This window comes from Pleurodeles waltl, chromosome 6, assembly GCF_031143425.1.
Source record: "Pleurodeles waltl isolate 20211129_DDA chromosome 6, aPleWal1.hap1.20221129, whole genome shotgun sequence".
Classification (NCBI taxonomy): Eukaryota; Metazoa; Chordata; class Amphibia; order Caudata; family Salamandridae; genus Pleurodeles; species Pleurodeles waltl.
In genome coordinates, this window is record NC_090445.1 from 903,111,502 (window position 1) to 903,132,478 (window position 20,977).

Genomic DNA, 20,977 nt, shown 5'->3' on the forward strand with positions numbered 1-20,977 from the left:
ACCTGGTGGAGCACAGAAAGGCCTCTAGACATCAGGGTTAAATTGACACAAAAACATAAAGGGTGGGGGGGGGTGGCCATGATGTGCAGGTCCAGCCAGCTTCTTGGCAGCTCTTTCTGACCCCACAATGAATTAATATATATGTGAGCCCCTTAGCAGAATGTATTGTCAATTTCAGACCTATTCATTTTGCACCTGACTCAATGACATATAGACCCAGCTACCTTTCAGCTCATCCAGTCCTGCAGTCTCCTACCACAGCCTCTAGCTGAATGAAATCCTGCTTTCAAGCAGGTGCACACTCACAGAAACTGTTTTAAGGAGAGAAGTTGTAAGACTAAGGTTCCCATATGCACAACCAAGTCCTTTTGCAATGTTAAATTTTGACCATGTGTCTTTGAAACACTGTCCTCCCCATCTTCCGCATTAGGGAACGTGGGAGTAACTGTGGAAGAAAATCTTATCCTCAGTTCCATAATTGAAGTGTTTTTTCATTTGCAACATTTTCAGTTGAAAAGCCTCCTTCAAATCTCACAATTTCTTTAAAATGATTACTACTCAATTGTTACTAGAGCATTGAACATTTCAAACTTCCAACTTGATTAATATTGCATCCTCTACCTCAGCCAGTGACAGAACTTCCTTTGCCACCAACAACAAAAAAAATTCTATCTGGCTGTTCGCCTAAGTCAGCACTATGGGCCAGATGTATCAAAGAATTTTGCATTCGCAAACAGTGCGAATTGCAAAATTCGGCCGTTTGCGAATGCAAAATCACCTTTCTGAATGTAAGAAAGGCATTCGCAGTGCAATTTTAAGGAATCGCTAAAATAGCGATTCCTTAAAATTGCGACCCCATTTAGAGAATCGCAAATTGCAATTCTCTAAATAAGAAATCGCAAATAAGGAATCCTTATTTGCTATTTCTTAAGCACATGTATGAAGCAATTCCTTAATGCGAATTGGGCATTAAGGAATCTCTAATTACCACCAAGTTGAACTTGGTGGTAACCATGTGCAAAATTTAAAAATGCATTTAAAATGCATTTTTTAATTGTACATGTAAAGCACACATGCCCTTTTGGCATGTGTGCACCTTACATGTCCCCCCAAAAATGTTTGGGGTGCAGCAGAGGGGGCCTTAGGCCCCCAGCACCCTGGGGTCTTGCATTTCCAAAATTTCGATTTCTGGTTCAGAAATCGCAATTTTGGAAATGCAAAAAATTAGCAGATATGGGCAAACAAGCCCATAGGTGCGAATGGGGCAGGTATCGCAATTTGCGATTCGGTAATAGCATTTGCGATTTTTAAGAAATCGCTATTACCAAATGGCAAATGTGATACATGGCACTTTGCGAGTCGGAAATAGCAATTTCTTAAAAATTGCTATTTCCGAATCGCAAAGGGCCGTGATGATACATCTGGCCCAATGTTCTTAAGACATTTCTTTCACTCTGTGCTTTTCTCAAGGCTGCAGTAAGATATGTTGCCGGCAAAAGTGGTACACTTTGTCTCCAATGTTCACAGAAACATACACTTTCTTACATGGGGATCCTTTCTTGGAACATCAGCTGTTTTATTATAAAAACACTACTTTGACCAATCTATGTTAGAGGGAGATTCCAGCCAGATGACCATGACTGTATGCTGATTGCTGATTACTTTGCTGCAGCTGCTTTTGCAGACTACAGGCCTCTTGCTCAGATATGAGGGATGATGTCTTCCCAGGGGAATTCTGAGGGGCAGAATTAGAGCTTAACATGCTGTGCTCTAACATAGTTTAGGTAGGAACTATCCTTATAAATTCTAGTGACAATATGGTAGCGTTACTTTTGTGTTTTAATCCTATTGTGTTATATCGTCCTAGTTATTGCAATACATGCCTTATTATCCAAGATGCAGTTTCTTCAGTAAAACCTTATTGAACTATACTCTGTCTCTGATTGTCCATGCAAATGTGAGACTAATGTTACTGAGAGAAACGGATGAGATCTGAGTGACCACGATTACCCTGAGGAGTCATTTATGCATGTGCCCTGCCCCAATCATGCCTGCTCTTGGGTGGTGAGGAGCCACTGCTAGTTAGCTGGAACAAAACCCGGATTAGGGCCGACAGGCGTCACATGGTGCGGGTTCAAACTCAGTCTCCCGCAGTACAGGTGATTCTGTCACCTGAATCCATTAGTCTCATTAGGATAATGAGAACATACGCAACAGTATATAGGGCAACAAAAACAATAGGAGCAGAATTTCTGACTCACAGACCTCTCCCTTCCATACCATTTTGAAACCTATGTTCCACTGATCTGAGCCTTCTCCAGGTCCACCCTGTTTGGAAAGTGAAAACAGGAGATTATGCTTTTAGGTGTAGGATGTGGAAGTATTGAAAACCCTTTCTCTACCCCTCCACCGAAGATAGTCCTTCATGTTAATCTGGAAAATATTAACGATTTGGCTGGTCCCTGGAAGCTTCCAGTTCCTTCTTTATTCCTACTCTAAACTACATTGAAATATCGATTGCTTTGAAATTAGCCATGTGTGTGCCCCCACTCAATGGAGGCTATGGATAGGTAAGGAATTTACAGATAAAATACATAAATAAATATTAATATGCAATAAGTAAATACCATTGCATATTAAAATAAGAGAAAGTGGGGAGGATGAAGAACGTCCCTGAAATTCAACATGGGCCTTCTATCTTGCACTGGGCCCTAGTGGCTTTGTTTTTGGTGCCCTACACATTCCGCTTTGTTCCATGTGAGATCCATTTGAGGGCCACACAGTTTAAATGTCTCTTGCATTTTTAAGGTTTCAGAATATTGACTCGTTTTTTAATTTGCACAAGTTTCTTTAGTTCTTGACTGGTACTTCCCAGTCACACACAGTATCTCATTCATAATAGCATGCCTTGAATAGAAATACCTTTACTCTTCAGCCTCAGATTCTACAAATTCTTCATACACTTAATTCTGTGCTATGACTAACCCTCTCACATTGGTTAAAACTCAGGTATTGTCTTGATTTCAAATGATGAAGACACTCTAAAAAAAAAGCAGTAAAAAGTAATGTGCTGTCTGTTTACAGTCAGTAATTTTTTTAAACTAATTTGTGACCTCCTGGATTTCCCCAATGCCTAAAGGCTTTTCACAATATTGTGCTCCACATAACTTAAGTCCTTAGCATATTATTGAAGCAAGTGAATTACTCTGGATCTGGGTCCAATCAGCATATGTAGCTTTTGGGACGAAGGCTCTTGCACCTGTATTCAGGAACACTGGTGCAATGGAATTCTGTCCTACATAACAGAATGACAGAGTTATAGTGTTACTTCGAAAATGAAGATGTTACACTCCCACTTCTCAGGCCTGTCTTAATATTGGCTAACATTTACAGAAAAGGCTCTAGAATTTAGCTTCTTATCCTCCATTCTGAACCAGCTTGAGGTTGTGAGTCAGATGCATCATCTTTGTCAGACTCAGGGTTTGCCCCAACTTCTGCAACCCTAATATTTTATGTTGGTAAAAAACTGTTTAATTCTGAATGCGTTTGTGAATGAATAGCAAACTGATCACTCTAGATACTGTGAATAATTCATTTGATAAGGCAAAGGTTTGTGCTTACTTGCTATTCTAGGGTGTGTCTGTGTGTTTGCATGTGTGTTCCTTTCTCAATCTTGCACTTCGCAGGGATTACATGTATATCATTCAGCCTCAATGCGAATAAATCCAATAGTTTTGTTTACTGCTCTTGATTGACAGAACAACAGAGGGTAATGCTTCTCAGCAGATCACCAATGGGGCAAAAGAGATACTTTCCTATCCCAGTGGAAAATTTGGAGGTGGAGGTTAGAATACGGTCAGCTGATGATGGCAAATTGTTCCGTGAAGAGTACAACGTAAGTTATTTTATTTGCTTTGGTGAGACAATGATAAACATTTTATTTAATGGAATGATTTGTTATTTGACTTAAATATATTTGGCATGTCTTCAGTTGATCATGTATGTCTGAAAATATGCAGTGATTTTTTTAAAATAAAGTGAAAAAAACACTTGGGTAATCAATACAGAGGTAAAATGAAGATGTGTTCTCCACAGTTTCAGCAAATGGGTCCCAGTTTCAACTGACTCAACTGAGGGCCTCATTTAGACTTTGGAGGATAGGTTACCTATCACAAACATGACTGATATCCCCTCCAGCGTATTACATGTACCATTGGATAGAATGCACTTGTAATAGTGTGAACCAGATATCCATTACTTTTGTGAGGGAGTGTCCATCGCCTAAAGTCTAAATCAGGTCTTCAGTGTTAAATCCTTAACTACTAGTCTGTAAAGTTTTGTTCCGTCTTGTTGCATGTTCTGCTTTTGACATTGACATTTAGGTGAGCTCTATTGTATTGTAGTTGTATTGCTTTTATATAACACTTAAAACCCTCTGATGAGAAGCAAATAGATAGTATGTTAATTTCTTGGTTGTCCTTAAATAGAAGGGTGTTTGAAGTGTAGTCTGTGTGGGAGGACCTTATAGTGCTCTGCATGATGACTAAAGCTGTACTCCTATCTTGTGATATGCCGCTGTGCCGTGTAGTGGGAAAAATACAGGTGAGAGATGATTGTTATAGGGCACTGTGTTTTGTGTAGAGTTAGACATAGCTGCACACATGGTCATGTCTACCATCATTGAGTGAGATTTGGTTTCAGTTAGGGTGAGATTATGAGCCTTATTTCAGTGTCATTCGAGCAGCTCTTGTGGTGCTGAAAGATTATTTCTTTTGCTTGTTGGTCCCTACTCATCCGTTAAAACTGAACTATTTTGTTACTGTCTTCCTGAATTCTTGCATATTTTTTGGTTGTGCAGGCTTATGTTGCATTGTTTCCCACTTGTAAAATGAAGGATGTTTGAGTGAAGCATGTAGAGTGGGATGAACAGATGAGATATCATTCTTGAGCAAAGGGTTAAATTCTTTGAGCATCTTTGGAGATTTACATGGATGATGGAATGGCCCTTGACATAAACAGTTTTATGGGCAATGCAGAGTATGTTGAATATGAAGTGTCTGGCTATCGGTAGCCAGTAAAACACTTAAAGTGCTGGTGAAATGTGATGCCATACGCAAATATATCTGAGTTTTCTTGCTATCTCATTTTGCTTTCTTCACAATCTTCAGAATAGTTGTAGAAGATAAGTTTGTTTGCTTAGTCACAACACGATACAGCAAGAGTGATGGTTGTACGGAGCCGTAATGAGGGAGAATGCACTGAAGAGTCCACTTGGTGTAGAAAGCATTTTCTGTGACTTGACACACATTTTAGGGGAGTTGTAGTGGGAATAAGCAGGATCCTGGGATAGATTGAAGTTGTGATCTTTCCCATATTTCATAATTAAGCTGATTTTACTGGTGGTGGACTAGGTCCTGAGATCAGATTGATGCAGGTTATCAGTTCATCCATTCTCTGCAGATTAGTGTCTCTTTTTTAAAAGAGTTCAGTTTAAGGCAATTACTCAGCCTTCATAAGTCACCGGGTTGGAGGTAGTAGTCTATTCCTAATATGTCATAGTCGCAGTTTGGATTTTGTGATTCAGTATTAGGAAGGGGCGTGTCAAGGGTGTCCCTTCCTAATACCGAATCTAAATGGCATGTATGATTGTTTTGTGACCGCAAATGCAGTCACAAAACTTAACCCATTTGACTTTGTGAATGCATGCGAAGACATTTGTTCTGGGCAGGCAGTGGTCCCACGGACCACTGCCTGCTCTGAAAAAATAAAAAGAAAACTTTTCATTTTTTTTTCGAAAAGCAGTATTTTTTTTTAAATGCAGGCCGTTTTCCTTAATTAAAAAAAACAGTCTGCATTCTAAAAAAATACTGCTTCATTTAAAAGCAGTCACAGCCATGGTGGTCTGCTGACACCAGCAGGCCACCATCCCTGTGAGTGCCGCCATTCCCAATGGGGTCGCAAATTGCGACCTACCTCATGAATATTCATGAGGTAGGTCATTTGCGATCCAATTGCGAGTCGCAAAACCGGATCTTTGTACATGTGGCCCTAAATGTCATCTGCATATTTGCAATAGCATATCAGCATTTTTGCAATATGTAGGTTGAAAGATCTGATGAGATCTTGAAGCATACTGAAGTAGGCCTTGAAAGTGAGTGGTGAAATGATCAAGTATGTAAGCAGGGATGTGGAATTCCTATCGCCCGGGACATCTTGTTTGGGGTCAAGGGCAACAAGTTTTTATGTTTACTGTGTCCTTGGGACAAGTAGGCCCAACCCTCTGCAGCACAAACCCTTTGGTTGCCTGTTTACTGAGAGTGGAACTCTCTGCAGTTGAGGTAATGTGTTTCCAAAAGATAATGCTGTTCGAACTTGTATTTATGGTTCATTATTTGAAAGCCTTCATTATTAGGGTGAGTGCTGTAAATAAATGTTTTAAGGTCACACTTCACTACTGACGTTAGTTGCAGTACCAAAAAAAAAAAAAACTTGTATACACATGTATACACATGTTTGAAAAGTTTAGGCTATGAGGTTCAAAAAGTTTTTGAACTCTAAAAGCGCACATTGCCACAAGTAGCATAACAAAGGCCCCCCAGCCTCCCTCCAGGGGGCCCCTTCAGCACAGCACCTGCCCTGAGTGAGTCATGAGAGGGTGCTCCTCCATATTCTTTGCAAAGGGGCACCCTCCAGTTTCGTTACGTCACTGATTGCCACTGTAGTTCCTGACACTGAACAAAACTACTTTGTGTGCCAATATGCTCCTTGTGGAAGAGCAGAATGCGATCACTCACAGTAAAGCCAGCCGAAAGAGAGAGAAATAGAAGTTTAATAAAAACAAAATCTCTTTGTTAACACCAGACCTAATTAGGGACCAAGACCCACATGTAGGTAGCTTTTTGCATGTCGCAAACAGCGACTTTCGCTGTTTGCGACGTGCAAAAAGCACATTGCGATGCACAAACCCAGTATTGCGATTCAGTAACCTGGTTACCGAATCGCAAAACGGGTTTGCGACTCGCAATTAGGAAGGGGTGTTCCCTTCCTAATTGCGACTCGCAGTGCAATGTAGGATTGTCTTGCTACCGCGGACGCGGGTGCAAACCAATCGCAGTTTGCACCCATTTCAAATGGGTGCTAACACTTTCTCAAAAGGGAAGGGGTCCCCATGGGACCCCTTCCCAATTGTGAATGTCACTGTAAACATTTTTTCAGACCACTGCCTGCTCTGAAAAAATGAAACGAAAACGTTTAATTTTTTGTTTTTGTAATGCATCTCGTTTTCCTTTAAGGAAGCAGTCACAGACATGGTGGTCTGCTGTCTCTGGCAGGCCACCATCCCTGTGAGGGCCACTATTCGCAAGGGGGTCGCAAATTGCAACCCACCTCATGATTATTCACTAGGTGGGCATTTGCGATGCCCTTGCAAATCACAGATGGTGTCAGGGACACCATCCTACATTCGGATTTGCGACTCGCAAATTGCGAGTCACTCTGACTTGCAATTTGCGGGTCGCAAATCTGAACCTACCTACATGTGGCCCCAAATTCTTAAAGAAAGTCACAAAAGTGCACCCATGGTATATGTCGTACCCCTATAAAATATTTGTGAACTGTATTTTAGCATGGGTAAATACGCATATGTAGATTTGCTCATGTGAAAATCTATTGAGCATTTGCAAGTTCATTTTCCCTCCAGCTACTTTCTTCCCAACCCTGGAAGAAGTTCTAATTCTGCCATTGTCAGGAGTAAATGTCCAACCTTTCTTATTATGGGAAAATATTAGAGAGAAGCTGGTGAAAATATTTAAAACATGCAGGTTAGTAGGTTTGCAGACTCAAAGGCATTCCAGCCCTGGAACTATTGCTTACTGCGTCCTCCAGCCCCAGTATGCAGATCTTCAGAAAGGTGGCAAAATAAGGAAATTGCTACAGTAGGGATTGAAACTGCAAGTATTCAAGCCCTACTATGGTAGTAGCCCTGGCATAATCAGAGAGGCTATAATCAGATCTCTTACATAATGAGATTGCTGCCATAATTTGTCGTGACACTACATGGCACCAAAGGGACAAGTAGATCTTTTTACAGGACAAGTAGATTTGAGAAGCAACCTGTCCCCTGGACAAGTAGATATTTTAATAAATTCCACACCCTTGGTAAGAATGTCTGAAGGTGTCAGAGGAAAAAGGAGGTGAAATAAATGCTGGCAGCAAGATGATGCTGGATCTGATGGCTGTTAGATTTCATCCACGAACTGCCACAATTAGTCATTTCTGTCTTCATGTTCAACAGCTCATTCAGCTAAGAGATCATAGACTAATGGCTAAAATGTATTCACTTTCTCTAGGGAAAGGACTTAGTTGACACTTTCAGAAAACCAGCTGTAGAGTTTAACCGTTTCTCTTATTCTGTCAAAATGTGAGATGGTCGAGCAATGAGTCATAGCCCAGCTAAAGAGTTTGCTCCATTAGGTGGTCCTATTGATCACTGTTGCTGCTGGGTTGCCTTCCAAAACCCTTCCTATGCCATGTCTCATCCTAAGGACTAGAGATGGTTGCAGTGTTCGATGGGGGATGGCTGCAGTATTTGGACAAGGGTCATTTGAGCATAGGAATTGACCAGGCAATCCCTAACAAGGAAGCTTTGAAACAGGCTTTGAAAGACGGGACTGAGGGATAACGAAAGCATTTGAAATACACTTCCCAGCTTAAATATAGATAAACACAGGAAGTAATTCCTCCATGTGTGGTGCATAGATGTGGAAAGAAGCTATTTTTCTCACTTAAAGAAAATGTTCATATATAGGAATAGAATGGAGACTCCTATAGCTGGTGGGTCCCTCGTTCTGAATGAACTTTGACACATTTCTCACTCCCAGCATTAGCAGCCTACCACACTCTACCTTCCAGTCCCACAACTTCAGCAGGATTGAAAAGAACACCATTTTTGAAACCAGTCTTTACTGATAGCCATGTTTAGAGCATCTTCAACATTAAATGAGTGGTAGCCTATGTGTGATTTCATTGAAAGGCAATATGTAGAGTTACTTTTAGAATTGTGACAATACCTGTACACCCTACTTCGGTAAATTGACAATAGGGTACATCTCATTAATATCCTTCTACCTACCATCTCAGATACACCTGTGTGTCTCACACTAACACTTGATGCGTTACCACATTATACCAAGACACATTGGATTTGCTATTGCTTGTTTTTGCCAGTTCTCCATACTAATGTGGATGCCCTTAAATAGTGCACCTTTTCCCATATCATAATGTGGCTACTCAGACCACTTTTTGTTTTGCCTAGGATTCCCTTGTATACAAATAAAGGTTAGAAATCTATCCAAAAATGATTAATGTTTTTGTGCTGAAAGTGTTTGTTTATTATCCTTTAACAAATCTTGTTCAACTAAACAGAGTCTCACTGTGATTACTATTTTAGTAAAGTATTTTTCTCAGCTTGTGAGACTTAAATTGTTATGTGTGCCTCATAAATGGAGTCAGGGAGTCTATTAATATTTGATTGTGTTGGTGCCTGCAACCGGAGCACTTATAATACATATTCATTCAAACCCTTATTTAAATATGAATGTGACAGTCGCTGTTGATTCCCTGTAACTAACGGACCCCTTAAGTAAGTAATTTTCATGTTTGCAGTTAGTACATATTTTGACTGTATGTTTGGTTGTTGCTTATCTGTAGGAATGTGGATGTTTATACCAATTAAGTAGTAAGCAAGAGGTTGTAATTAAAGCAATGATTGGTGCCTTTAGCTAAATGTACAGAATTATGCCAGAAATGGCTGTTCTGGCGATTTAGGTTTATAAGCGACAGGATTCCAACGTCCTGCATCTTTGCATTATTGGGCCTCTGTCTTGTAGTGCTGGGTAAATTTGTTTCCCCTCCTGCAAGAAAACCTGTCACAGAAAAAAATTCAAAACATCAATAAACCCACAGTGAATTAGAAAACATAAACATGAAAAAAAGTAAGAAGCCGAAAATATTGAAACAGTTTTTCTATCTCAGCTTTTGATATATTTAATGACTGAATTCTAAAAGCTTTATTCCAAAGTAAGACACAACATTTCTACATTCCAATTTTGGACTCTTAGGGGCTCATTATGAGTTTGGCAGTTGCATGAACCGACCGCCAAACTTGTGGGTATGAGGCGGCCGTCAGCCCGGCTGCCTCACTCCCCCGTCATATTAAGATGTTCCTACCAGGCTGACCAGTGGGAACACCGTATTATGATGTTCCCACTGGTCAGCCCGGCGGGATCAGTGCTACGGTATTGGCCTCGGCTCCCTTATGGGAGCCGAGCCCAATACCGTAGCACACCAGCACCGTCGAAATGCGCACTGTCTGCATAGCAGACAGTGCACATTTCAAGGGTGCTGGGTAGGGGGGACGCCTGCAGTGTATTTCCTCCAGCATTTTCATGGTGGGGTTCCCACCTGAAAAGGCTGATGGAAACTGGACTTGTGATCAGCACGGCAGCGCTGAACTCAGCACCGCTCTGGCTGACCATGACTCCAGCGGCCGTCAGAAAGTTCCTGGCACAGCGGTCCGACAGCCAGGGGCATAATGTGGCATTCGGACTTCCTTTAGTGTGGCGGTCTGAAAGCACCACAGCATTGCTGGGCTTAGGACTGCCAATGTCATAATAAGGCCCTTAGTGTCTGTGCAAAAGAAACTTCCCTATGACAATAAAGGGTGCCTGCCGTCACTGTCCTTCCTGGTGAGGATCCATGAATTGTTACAAGGATTAAAATGCCTGCAGTTACTGCTGGGGTGAAGCTTCTGGCATTCTTTCTCCATTCACAGTACATACATCATACAGGTTTTCTCTCTTTTTATCCCCTGTTTTTGAAGTGGTGTTTTTCAATATGTTGTACAGTGTATCAAGCACCATCTTCATCTTGTGCTGATTGCTAGACTCCTTTGTTGCGAATCTCGTAGTGGCATGTTGGCCCATTTTTTGGAGAGCCATAAAAATAATTTCATTTTTCACAGAAATTACTATTTTAGTTCAGAGTACTGCCTGCCAGTCTCTGATATTGTATTCATAGTTATACATTTTAAACAACTCCCAGGGCACCTTTCTTGCCAGCAACAACTGTATAACACAGGTTCATTTAGAGGAATATCAGATAGCCCTAGTTTTCTATAATAAGTTAAAAAACTGTCCAAGCTTTATATAATATGTGGGTGTGAGAAATTGAGTTGTTGGTTGAGTGGGGTGTGAGCCCTTCTTAAGCAGCAGCCACCCTCCTTGCCAAGTGAACAATAAAAGTCACTAAATTAACCTGTGTTTAACCCTCTGGCAGCTTTGCCCAAAAGCAGTCAGACTTAACTTAGCGGCGATGTGTACAGTATTTATGAAGCACTCAAACAGTAATAAAGTGAAAATGCAACACAAGGAAAATCCCACACCAATTTAGAAAAACAGAGTAAAAGGTAATAAATAGTTTGACACCAAAATGACAAAAATCTATTGTTGAGACTGCCTGGGACTCCAAGAAAAGGAGGCTGGTGTTTCCAGCCGAGGCGCATTGCTGCAGGACTGGAATCTCAGGGGCTCTGAAGGACTGCCGCCTGTGGTACTGACGGCAAGGATGTTTCCTTTGATGTGGGTGAGATTGCCTTAGTTCACCTAAAACAAGATTGGTGCTCACTCACCAATAAATAGAGGGCCGCACATCTCCCTGCACTAAAGACATTGTAGCACATTAAAACTAGCTGATCACTAGCAGACATCCTTAGAGGTCCTTCAGTGGTCTCTGCCCCCATATCAACAGCAACACCACCACACAGACAGGACCACAGTCAGTCACTTTCCACAGACACTCCACATGGCTGCCACCCCTTCTCACTGTGGAAGCGCATAGAACTAAAAAAAACCTCAATACTTAAACAAATTCTGATCACATACTCTTCCAAAAAATCATACAGGGCCAGGGATTCTTCACCCACAGACCAGGGGACCTCTGAAGAGCATATTAAAGGTCCCAAACAAGTTGTGACAGAGGTCCCTCTCACCCTCTTTTACATGAAGGCACTATTTGGCAAGCTCAGCAGGAACATCACAGCACTTCACAGCCCAGATGTCACAATTCATTGAAGACAATTCTATACTTTCAGACTTCCAAACTGGATTTCGCCCAGGAAGAAGCACTGAATCGGCACTCATGGCAATCTGGGACGATCTTAAAAACACAGTCGAACGAAATGGAGTTGCTGCACTACTTCTCTTGGACCTCTCAGCTGCCTTTGATACAGTTGACCATGACACCCTAACTCAAAGACTCCACGAAGCCGGTATACAAGGGATTGCTCTCGACTGGATTACTTCCTATCTCCAAAAAAGAGCGAATATCATCCACTCGCCCCCCTTCTCGTCCAAACCCTACCTCACAAAAGCATGGGTCCCCCAAGGGTCAATCATCTCACCTTTGCTTTTCAACATCTACATGATATCTTTACCAGAACTGATCAATGATTTCCATCTCACATGCTACAACTATGCAGATGACACACAAATACTACTTAACTTAGAAGACCCCCAAAACATTGAAAACTCCCAAATCTTCAGTTGCCTCAGAGCCGTTGATCAGTGGATGACCTGGAGCCATCTCAAACTAAATACCTCCAAAACAGAAATACTCATATGTGGTGACTGGAAAAATTATGACCCTCTGTGCGTCTGGCCTGACGATCTCGGACCACCTCCTCAATTATCCAAGGAAGTTAAAAACCTAGGAATCACCATGGATTCCAAGTTAACTATGAATGCCCAAGTAGACAAATTAGCACTCACAAGCTTCATCACCTTAAAGACTTTACGACGCAACTTCCCCCACCTCGGATTTCCACACAAGGTGCAAGCTACTATCTCGCTATCCAAACTGGATTATGCCAATAGCCTCTACCATGGATCATCTCTATCTGTTATGAAAAAACTACAACGTATCCAAAAAATTCCGCAGCCAGGCTACTACTACATATAAAGCCGCAAGCCCACATCTCCCCTGCCTTGAGAGCACTACACTGGTTACCCGTTGCCAGAAGATGCACTTTCAAGCTGCTTTGTATCACCCACAAAGCTATACATGGAACAGGACCGCTTTTTATCAGAAAGAAAATTACCAAATACATCCAACAAAGAACCCTCCGCTCAAGACTGGCACCCCGCCTTAGAACACCACCATACAAGAAAAAGACTATAGGTGGTACATCCTTCTCCGTCCAAGCAGCCAAAATATGGAATTCATTACCCCCAACTATAAGAGCCACAGATAACTTTCTTGTCTTCAGAAAACTACTCAAGAGTTGGCTCTTTCCTTCATAACCACCTTTTTCAAACAACTATGAACTGCATATGCCTATGTGGATAAATATTTTTTTCAGATTATATGTATATTTCTATTTATTTATAGTTTCTTTGGAAAATATGTATTGCTACTGTCATAACAATAAAATACACACACACTCTTTAAACCTGTCTGACTAAGTATTTTTTACCCATGATTCTAATTATGTGTTGTAAGTGCATATGTGTGTGTATTCATGTGTGTGTGTGTATATATATATATTTATATGTGTATGTATGTGTATATGTTGTTTCTGTGCTTGGCATGTTCGTGGATCATTGCATGGCTCCTGGTTTTGGGTTGTTATACTAGATATCTATGAATTCCTGCTCTCATCTTATCACACGTATCTACTCATCACTCTTATGTCATGTCTCTATCAAACTATCGTCCATTCTCACTCTGACTCATCCCACATCCCTTCTACCACTTTCATCTCCTAAATATATCTGCCTAAGCTCTTCCCTCCACCTCCACATCTAACTCACCAAACCTCACTCTACCTCTGTGACCTCCCACACAACCCTACTAAATTCTCCTGCATTCATCTCACCCTGCTACTATGCTCTCCCTAACCCTTCCACATACTCTTCCCCCTCCGCCCCCCTTTATTCATCCCAAGCCTTTGGGTTGAGTAAATGAAGGATATACTCCCAATTAACACTTCTGGATTTCTTTCCTCCTCCACCCCTCCATTACTCCAGTCAATCTAACTAACAAACTCTCATATCCGCGGCCCAAATTAACTCATAATAATACTAAACTGTACTCATTATTAAACGATACTAATCCATCACTAATTCTTGTTGGGTTCTGGAGTAGCGTGCTACTGATCGAAAAGCACTTCGACGCCTCGTCAGGGGTAGTAAGCGCTATATAAATACGATTACAATACAATACAATACAATGCAATGTCGCCACAGAAATCAAGGAAGTGAAATGCAGTGGCAGAAATCGGCCAGTGGGTGGCCACTTTCAAGCAAAGAAGTGATGCCAAGGAGGAAGAAATGTACACCTTTAGGCACAAGCTGCTCAAGCTCTGAGTACATAATATGGACCTACAACTCCACCTGAAGGATCCTACAAATATATCTCACTGCTCTAATATCAGGATTAGAGGTGCCCCCTACTTGCAGATTCTAGCAACCTATAATGCTATGTCACATGCTTCTTCTGTCACAAATTTTCAGATCTAACCAAGAAAGAAATTGTGCTAGATCATACCTACAGAGCAGGCTAGCCCTCTTTTGCCTCAGGAGCCACACAGGACATACTTAAATGTGTTAATCACTTTTGACAGAAGGAAGCTATCATGTCAGCGGTGTGTGACCTAGGCCCTATCCTGTTTGAAGGCATGAATATGTGGCTATACCAGGACTAGTCCCTTATCACTCTTGAAAGGCACCACTCACTTGAAACACCTACTACCTTTCTACGTGAGAAGGTATGGAACAACAAAAACATACAATCAGTTACATGAAAGAGGCGCTGTCAGTCTTAAAGTTGGGAGAGCCCACTGAGGGGGCAGATCAGCTTACTCGACTTTGTGACTTTTCAACTCAGAAATGGCAGACGAGAGACCTGAGCGTCAAAGAGAGGTGCACACATGGACGCCTTCAGAAACGGGGAGCACTTTTCCACCAACTACAACACTGCAATGCCATCTGGACGTATGACCCAGCTCAACAGTCAGCTTTCATCAGCATAAACACATCCGCGCAGGGCAGATTTTACAGGGCCTTTATCCTGAAGCCCAATTATCACTGAGACAGCTTCTCATAGTGGCCTTTGGGCCACAGCCACACATTATTTCTGCATTATGGTGGGACGGCCGGACAGCGGGGAGCACACACACACTTTGCACGTAACTTGCTAACATGCTCGCCACCACAACCCCCACACAGGTAGTGTCTGTAGCCCCCATGGAGGGAGTGATTGAGTTACGGGTTACACCCCCAGATTGTTAGATTGTTTCCCCTTTCAACCCACCCCTCCAATCCTCCTCCAGCATATCTACTCATACCTTGAAGGCACACGGCTCCCAACTAGGCAACCTAACCCTGCTCCTTGCAACACCACCACACTACCACCACCAAATAGCACACATGGTTAAGAATCCTGAGCCTCAAACTTCACGGGCTGAATGCACCCGCAAATCACTTAGCACGCTTGTCCTTGCTGAAAGACACACTACCCTAGAATTTCCTGGGTGAGCAGTTTTCAGAAATGCATGGGTTTAGGAGGTTTTCATGGCTTGTGTCTGAGCCCAAATACTGCTGCTACTCGTATTGTAAAACATGTCAGTTTTGATGGCGAACATTTGAAACCTCCACATTGCCTTTTGCCGCCTTTCCTGTCACATGCATAGGTCCACCCATGCAAATGGAATATCGTTTTTATCAGGAGAAGTGTGGAAACACAGAATATTAGAACATTTACTGAATTTCTTTACGTTTTAGCTTCCAAATGTAAGCCAGCATGAATAAAAGAACATATTTTGCGAAATGCCATCTGAAGCACATAATAGTATGAGTAACCCCAAATTCAGAGCTATATAAATCACCACTATTCCTAAACTCAGTATCCTGGATATGTTTGAAAATACATAGGTTTTCTTCATACCCATTTTTCATTCATTACATTTTAACATATAAATGAAAGCATGGTGGGTACACAATGAAGTATTATTATGAGCTGCAGCTCAGTTGTTGACTCTGGGTATTGCTTGTTTTTGGGCAGCCAAATACACTCAAATATCCCTGCATACAGAGGCATCTAATGGATGTTTCAGGATTTTACTTTTGTAAATCAGCCATTGGAGCACATATTATAGATTAAAACATTATAACCTATTTGTATTTTTCCTACTTGTTTTCATTATTTTTTATTTCAACAATTAGATTCTTTGGGAAAACTATAAACGATCTACAAAAATGCTTCTAGGCTGAATTCACAATTGTGACTACTTTTCACAAATGCACATCTTTCTGGGTTCATTCGCACATGGCTTTTAATCCTATTTCGATCACATATTTCAAGTAGGTAGAAACCTCAAAAAATAGGAAGAAGAGCCTTCCACTTAAAAAAATAAACACTGTGGTGAAGGGATTGTTTTTATTTTACAACTCTTATTGTTCCTGAAAGCTGGGAAGATGGTGCTCTTAGCAAAGCCAGCCTTTTGTTGATGCCTCAGTGTCTGCCTTCTCAAACTGGGTGAAAGGTTACTGATATTTAGCCAGTGTGGTTGCCATGTAAAGGCCTGTCTAAAGCACCTATTGGCTTGCAGCAGAGTGAAGCATTAGGGCTGACTTATGTTATGCCTGTTCCCACCAGTGAAATGTTTAAGATACATTGGGGGTCCCAACATCCTTCACTTTTGTCAAAGGGAACACATGCTTACAATAAGTATGAAATGCTTTTTATTTTCACCATGATATAACCAGAAAGCAAGAGATATTTTTTTAGCAGTTTTCTGCCTGTAGCAACAGATGTGACCAGTAAGGGACTGCGTTTGAATAGTTCCCCAAAGGAGAGAACTTCAAACCACAGATCATCCAAACATCCCTAAGTAAGTGTTTTTATACATTAAGGCCTCTTACCTGACATCTCCCCTACCCTGCCCTCTCTGCCTCTCTGGGACCCTTTGGAGAACAGTTACACCCTCCATTAGCTAGAAATTCCCTGCCTGACAAAAATCGTTAAGCCATCATCAAAAGGGAAACCTGCAAGGAATGTTGAGCTTGCATACTAGAAGGGCACTACATTCGATGGTAACACATATAATGATACTGCAGTTATGCACACATGGAAGGAAATCTTAAACGTGAATATGCTTTTAGATATGTAGACTGAGGGCTGAGCTGACCACTGTAACTTATAGCTCAGCAGCATTTCATTATCCCTCACACAGTCACATCTGTATGTCATTTGGTGCTTTCTTGTATCAAATGACTGCCACTTGAACCTCTGTACAGTCTGATATTTTGCTGTGATGTGGACTGCTCCACACTCTGCAGTTCTCCCACCTGTAGCCTTCTCTTGCTGATTGTGAATTGCTCCACCTATAAGTGATCTATGCAATGTGCCTGTAAGCCCTCTCTGTAGGCTTGCTTGCTATTCCTTTGCTATTTTGTGCACCAGCTGTCTCAAATTCTGAACAGCTGCCAATCTGCAGGGTCTCAGGAGTGCCCTGTAGCCAACGCAACCTTAATTTCTTTGATGAAAAATTGATGCTCCCGGTGTGGGAGAAAATGAATGAGGAGAAATTACTCATTGTTAGCCTGATAGCAAAGATCACCACTCATGCCCAAGATAAACTGCAACCCCATTGACATAAAAGAATATGACTTTGCAGACTTCCTCCAGGCATTCACCTTAATTGGCTCGTCCATAAGTAGGGAGCAAAGCGCCAATAGGCATTCTGTTTCACAGTAGGAAGAGAAAAGGTTCCCTCAGTCCCATTTTGTTTACCCTGTGGTCATCGGGGTAACAAGGACATCCCCTTAACTGGCATGTGGTGTAGCCATTGGCATGGATATTATGTGGAGCCACTGCATCTGGTTCACAAGGTGAGCCTTCCATTTTTTTTATATCCAATACTGCAATGTGAGCATCTGCAGGCACCCGCTTCCTCCTCCCGGTGGTGAAAAATAAATTCACCACGTGTGATCATGATAAGGAGAATTTGAGGTACAAGGCAGACAATGACAGAGGACTTCCCTTGGTCACTATCTGACAGCACTCTCTCCATCTGAATATTACAGGCTCAGGTTAAGCAGGGATGACAAGTACCACTTTGCATTGTCACTGGAGGACCTCTTTACCCACCTTGGAAGCTCTAGAGGCATCCAACCTATGTCCCTTTGCTCAGCTGTATATATAAAAATTAATTGTGGGACCAGCATTTTCACTCTGTTTTCTTAAAGAAGGCTTAACCGCCAACAGACTGGAGATGACAAGGTTTGCAAATGAAAATATTACACTCTTTAATATGATATGATTTAGGTCCATCATATAGTCCCCACAAAACTACAAGGAGTTGTAAATGAGGGGTGGTGCTACAGTAGATAATATTAGCGAGGGCAGGAACTAATAACTGATAGAGAAGGACAGAGTGACATGATTGTTATGTGGTTATATCATTGGAAATGCAGCTGAACACCATACCCAGTTGTTGATTTATTTAGCTAGCAATGCACCAATCTCAGTGGGAGCGAAGCGACCCCCAGAACGTGTTTTGAATGACCGCCAGGAGGGTTTGCTCATTCCCTACGACACACCACTAGGGTGGGCACAGGGAGTTCTGCACAGGGGAAGAAAAAGTCTGCCATCTTGATTTTAAGTAGAGAGGGTCACCGAGTGATAGTCTACAGGAATGCATACAGAAAGTGCTGCAAATGTGTGTAGGGTCACACACTAGGTAACTTATACTCTATTGGTTAGAGTGTGACCACAAGTTTTCCCCACCCATTATAGGCAATAGGCACTAATCTGGCAACCCTGTATCCTCAAAACACTGCAGGACTTTTTGGAAGCCACCTGTACCCAGGAATAAGAAGTGAACTGCAATGGTCTGTTCACTGCCCTCCTGTTAAATCTAGGGACACAAAATCTGCTCGAAGCACAGAAGGACCCACCTGACTGGTTCCAGCTAGACCTGCTCTGGACCCTGCTGATGGCTTTTGTTGGTTAGAATCGTGACCTCCAGGTACTGTTCCTGAGGTCCTGGAGCCCTTGGCTGGCGTCAGATTGTACTCTTCCTGCTCAAACAGCAAAAGCTGGGACTTAGAAACATTTTGCCAGCTTTTCCGATGAAGAACCAGCAGGAGACTGGGACCATTGTCAAGCCGAAGCTGTCGACGTCGAATCACCATTCTCATTCCACCTGCTGGTCTGCCATGATCTGACTTCAGAAAAGTTTATATGTCGTAACCTAGAAGACTTCAGTGAGAGTGACCCTGAGTCAAAGCTAATCAACATTGAGCCCTTTCCAGGGCATTGAGCTGTTCCCAAGCATGGATGCTAGATTTTATTTGCTCAGAGCTTTTCTGTTTTTGTCAACAAGTATACTGGGAGACTGCTTTTCAGCAACCTGCTGTTGTCAAACCCTGACTGAGATGCAGCTTGCCCTGCTGATGACTCATCGATGACCACCTTTGCTCCAGAATCATTTTTGAGTTGGAAGGTAGCTGTTTAACCAGTTCCAAGCTGGTTCTTACATCTAACCTGCGCTCCTGTGTGGTCAGCTTAAACCTTACCTAACCTTAGCGGTCCAGTGTGACTGGTTGCTCACACTGACTGTTTGCACTTTCTGTGCTCTATTTTTATTTAAAACAAATAAATTTGTATGTGTGGTTCCTCTTATTGGATTATTTTCGTTTTGTTGTCATTTTGCTCATTAAAATATTCTCCATAATTATAAATTAGAGCAGGATTTTTATTGTGTTATATTGTTGAGTTTTTATCTTTTTTGGTATTTTTAATTGCTTCACACATTTTCTTAAGTTAATCCTGCTCCATGCCACAGATAACATGAGCTCAGGTGTAAAATACTGAAACCTTTACTTGACCTTACAGTAATAAAGACATTATTACTTATGGTGGACTATCATCCACTCCACTAATAACCCACTTTATCACAAGAACCCTTTGCAACAAAGTTCATTCTGTCACTCGATCATGCCAGGCAACAAATCTGAAGACCTCCAGTAGAGCATGCACAACATGAAGCAGCAACATCTCCAGACTGGAAATTAGGAAATGCATGAGGCACCATCATTCCCTACCTATGATTCTACATTCTGGGATGCCATACCTGTACAGATTCACCAATCATCATCATTTTGCTTGTGCGAAAAGCTTAACACCCAGTTCCTGAAGGAAAACTGCTTCATATGGTACCCTTGTAGATTCTGAACCATCAGGATGAATTCCCGCTTCTACCGCCTTCTTCAAACACCCTCTCTCTCACACATGGCACTGCCCTCCGTTTGCTGCCCTCTATGTTTCTGTTAGACTCACTGCAGGTGTGAGCCACCTCCATTAATGCTATATCAGCACCTTCTTCCACCTTAAGCGCCCTAATATCAATGCGTACAAACCCCCTTTGCTTTGTAGCTAGTTATTGTTATACTGTGTCCACAGAGTCTATCCATACTTACATACTTCTTCATAGTTCCCCATGGTTATTATAAAGTGCATTGTTACTCATAACCATTACAAATAGAAATTACACATTTAAGCCATTACATTAAAAACAACACAATAAAAAGTTAGTGTATTAAGCCAGAAAGTTTTTTACATCAGGGCTGCAAAATAAAGTATCCTGTTCCTGCAGATGCCGCTATGTTCCAGTGGTGTAACTAATTAATTTTATATATGATTTCTTGACTTTCTCTTGCTGTTATAAGCCTTTGCTTTTGCCACTTCCTTATAGTCCAACCAATTTAATGTTCTTCTGTGTGAGATACCACTAAAATGAAACGTTGTTATGCATAATTTATAAAATAGTATTACGTTTAGTCTATACTGTTTTTCACCAATGATGCTATGCTGTAAATGCTGTCTCTCATCCTAAAGTTACATCTCCATCATAAGATAT

General features: G+C 41.7%; 1 protein-coding gene across 2 annotated transcripts in view; it reads left to right on the forward strand.

The window, feature by feature from the left end:
- PTPRE (protein tyrosine phosphatase receptor type E) overlaps positions 1-20,977 on the forward strand; it is a 939,227-nt gene that overhangs the window by 656,217 nt on the left and 262,033 nt on the right. For both annotated transcript variants that reach the window (XM_069239717.1, XM_069239718.1), the window contains one exon: positions 3,759-3,895. In XM_069239717.1, coding sequence (XP_069095818.1) covers positions 3,759-3,895 — 137 coding nt within the window. The remainder of the gene's footprint in view (positions 1-3,758; positions 3,896-20,977) is intronic.